Source organism: Sinocyclocheilus rhinocerous, unplaced genomic scaffold, assembly GCF_001515625.1.
Source record: "Sinocyclocheilus rhinocerous isolate Xijiao unplaced genomic scaffold, SAMN03320098_v1.1 scaffold2264, whole genome shotgun sequence".
Taxonomy (NCBI): Eukaryota; Metazoa; Chordata; class Actinopteri; order Cypriniformes; family Cyprinidae; genus Sinocyclocheilus; species Sinocyclocheilus rhinocerous.
The window spans coordinates 340,750-344,199 of NW_015665058.1; the positions used below are offsets into that span (position 1 = coordinate 340,750).

A 3,450-nucleotide genomic window follows, 5' to 3' on the forward strand; every position below is an offset into this window, starting at 1 on the left:
AGAGCTTGAACAAGGAGTTGTGAAGCATGTTCCGAAAGAAAGGGCCTGATCTTCTTGATGTTGAATAAAGCAAATCTGCAGGACCGGGCAGTTTTAGCAATGTGGTCTGCTGATCTCAAACAATAAAAAAAAAATCTCAACAATGGTGACAAAATAGTCAGATAAACAGATCAACTCTGAATGTCACAAAACAAGCTACTAAAGTCACAAAAAAGCTTTTTGTTGATTGTCACCATTGTTGAGATTTATATACTGATTCTGATTCTTGATGTCTCTTTGCATCTAAAATACAGAGCTCAAAACATTTTCTTTATAATGACTTATTTACAGTGTATGCATTTGGTGGTGATTTCACAACTTAAAATGACAGCCGAATTGTTAATTTCACAGATATTTTTAGTAATTTTACAGAGTTTTCAGTATAATTTAAAGTGGAGGAAAATGGCTGTTTTTTTTAAGAAAGAAAGAAAGTTATTTTCCATAAAAATAGGATTTTATTTTACAGTGTAGGTTAACAATTCAAAGTATATGCTTTGATTGTATATTGATGCTCTACATTTTTTTGGAGCAGCTGATGTAGAAAAAATCAGAAACTTAGTGTCTTATCTGCCTCCTCCCCATTTCCAGAGGCAAGAAGTGACCATCTTAAGAGATCTCATTATGATTTGTTTCATCTTTGTCTGTTCCTACTTCCATTTTGTACATTTTGTTTTGGGAGTGAGAAAGAAACAAGTTACTTTTTGTGAGCAGCAGCAAAGCAATGCAAACAGTAATGTTTTTTTGTAATGTGTAGAGCGTGATCATCAAACTGATTACAGATGACAGAAAAGCCTTAGCTCTCATTTTCACTAAATTGAATATGTCCAAATAAAGTATAAATGCTTTGTTCTAACTTGTTGCAAGGATTCTTTTCCTGCTGTTCTGTCTGTACTTTACTGTTATTCTAAAACGTTTCGACCCATATACACTTTTTTTAAAACAACAGTAAATGAGGTTCAAAAACACTAGATGGTGCAGTACCTCATTTTGTGTTTATGTAACTATATGTAAACTACATTGTTTTCAAATCACAACACACCTCACCTCACCTATGGTATAATGTGTTCTTTTTTTCCCATTATAGGTTGATGGAAAGGCAGATCCATGGAAAATGTGGCGATCAAATGAATATTTCATCTTCCTCCTTGGACAAACATCATGAAGTAGAATTAGAAGATGATGGTAAGTCAAGTTCCTACCTGAACAATTTGGTTTAAAGATCACCATACAAATAATCCATTCAACAAGCTCTCTGTGAGAAAGCTGCTATTTACGGAACTTCTTCTGTGTTTGTTCTTCCAACAACACATTCTCCAATAATTTGCTCAGTTAACATTTTTTTTTCCCTCAAATAAATCGAGCTTTCGAATTCGAAGATGCAAAAAATTCAATTTTGAATCCATCCACACTGCCAGAAATCTGACTACTCACACTTACTCCAATTGCTAGTATTCAATATTGAATCAGTCTTCTTTTAGCAAAACAGATCACCTGAGTTTTTGGCACAGAGAAACGGAAATACCATTCATTAGCCCAATTCACTACATTCACAACAGTTATTTACATGCACTTATCCACATGCCCAACATTGCAACCCCATTGCACTCTCTATCTCCGTGTCTATCTGTGCAAAAATTTTGTAAATAATTAGATTAAACAGAATAGGACTGCTAACACTTCCTGTATATATCTGAGACAATACTCTAACTTGCATAGTTCTTTTAAACAATAAATTCTTAGGGCTGTGCAATTAATCGCATGCGATTGTCATGCGCATCTCGTCAGTAAAGCCGGTTCCGTGATTATTAGTAAATCTCCATCACCTGCTTTCAGATGGAGCAGCATTTACTACACAGAGCCATAGTTCACTGACAAGCTACGCAATATCGCGTTCATTATCGCAGGCGATTCAATCTGCGATAATGGACGCGATATTGCCTAATTGTCAGTGAACTACTGCTCTGTGTAGTAAATGCCGCTCCATCTGAAAGCAGGTGATGGAGATTTACTACTAATCATGGAACCGGCTTTACTGACGAGATGCACATTACAATCACATGCGATTAATTGCACAGCCCTATTCGTCCCTAGTTGTCCATTCTTTTTATTTCTATTCGGTCCAATTTGATCAAAAGTCTCTCTTTCCACATCATCACATTTTTCAAATAATACTCCTACTAACACTTCCTTGTTTACTTGGGCCTTTCTTATTTCAGCTTCCAAGCAGAGAATTGTGTTTTGCCCTTTCTGGAAACAATTTTGGTACAGAGAGAAAAGGTTTCTCTTCTCAATGACATGCACCGGTCTACAGTATTCATAACCATATGCTCCACAGATTTTATGTTTTATATGGACCTGTAGTTAGTAAATTTCAGCTCGACCGTCTGCAACGGCTCAAATGGGCCCTACTGTAGTGATGTGAGCACTAGAGTCAGGTCCCAAGAGGGTATAGAGGGGGGCCGTGGAGGATTTAGCCTTCTCGCCCCCTTAAGGAACCTGACGACCAGGTCATGCTTCCCCAGCGACTTCCCTTCTACGGGGTCGTGGTTAGCAGTGATTGCAGCGACATAAACTTTGAGGGTGGAGGGAGACAGCCTTCGCTCCAACCCTTGCTACAAAAAGGTCAGCACGACTCTGATTGGGCATCTTCGGGGGTCTTCTCGGTGAGAAGAACACCACTCAACGAACAGGTTCCACTTCAAAGCGTAGGCGTGTCTCGTAGACGGTGTAGTCCGTTGGTTCGTCCTCCCGATCCGCCCGCTGCTGCTCACTGGCGAGAGAGGAGGGTGAATGTGATATGGCACTGGATCGTCCACAACCCCCCGTCCCCTCTGGGGACCCAGAGATAGAAGAATTTGCTCTTTTGTCGAGTATTTGGGTACCACTGACCGAGAGGAGGCTGGAGGCTGCTGCGGACGCTGCGCGGGAGCAGGATGTACCTGATGGCCTCAGTCTGCTTTTGGGCAGCGGAGAACTGCTGGGTGAAGTTCTCCACTGTGTCGCCGAAAAGGCCGGTCTGGGACACGGGGGCGTTCAAGAACCGTGTCTTGTTCGTCTCGCGCATGTTGGCAAGACACAGCCAAAGATGGCGTTTCTGGACCACCATAGTGGGCATCGCACGACCCAGAGACCGCGCCGTAACCTTCGTCGCTCGTAGCGCGAGGTCCGTCGCGGTGCGGAGTTCTTTGAGAACTTCCGGGTCGTGACCACCCTCGTGCAAGTCCCTCAGTGCCTTGGCCTGGTGCACTTGCAATCACGCCGTAGCGTGTAAGGCGGAGGCAGCTTCTCCACAGGTCGTATAAACATCGCTGGCCAGTCGAGTACCTACAGACCCGGGAGGGGAGGCACGGTTCTCCCTGCCGGTTGGAGGCGGTATTAGGACACAACTGCATCGCAACCGACCGCTCCACC

The 3,450-nt window shown here is 42.5% G+C and overlaps 1 protein-coding gene across 1 annotated transcript in view; it reads left to right on the top strand.

Moving 5' to 3' along the window:
* LOC107731100 (piezo-type mechanosensitive ion channel component 2) overlaps positions 1-3,450 on the top strand; it is a 173,300-nt gene that overhangs the window by 64,666 nt on the left and 105,184 nt on the right. The window contains 1 exon segment of the mRNA XM_016542086.1: positions 1,124-1,221. Coding sequence (XP_016397572.1) covers positions 1,124-1,221 — 98 coding nt within the window.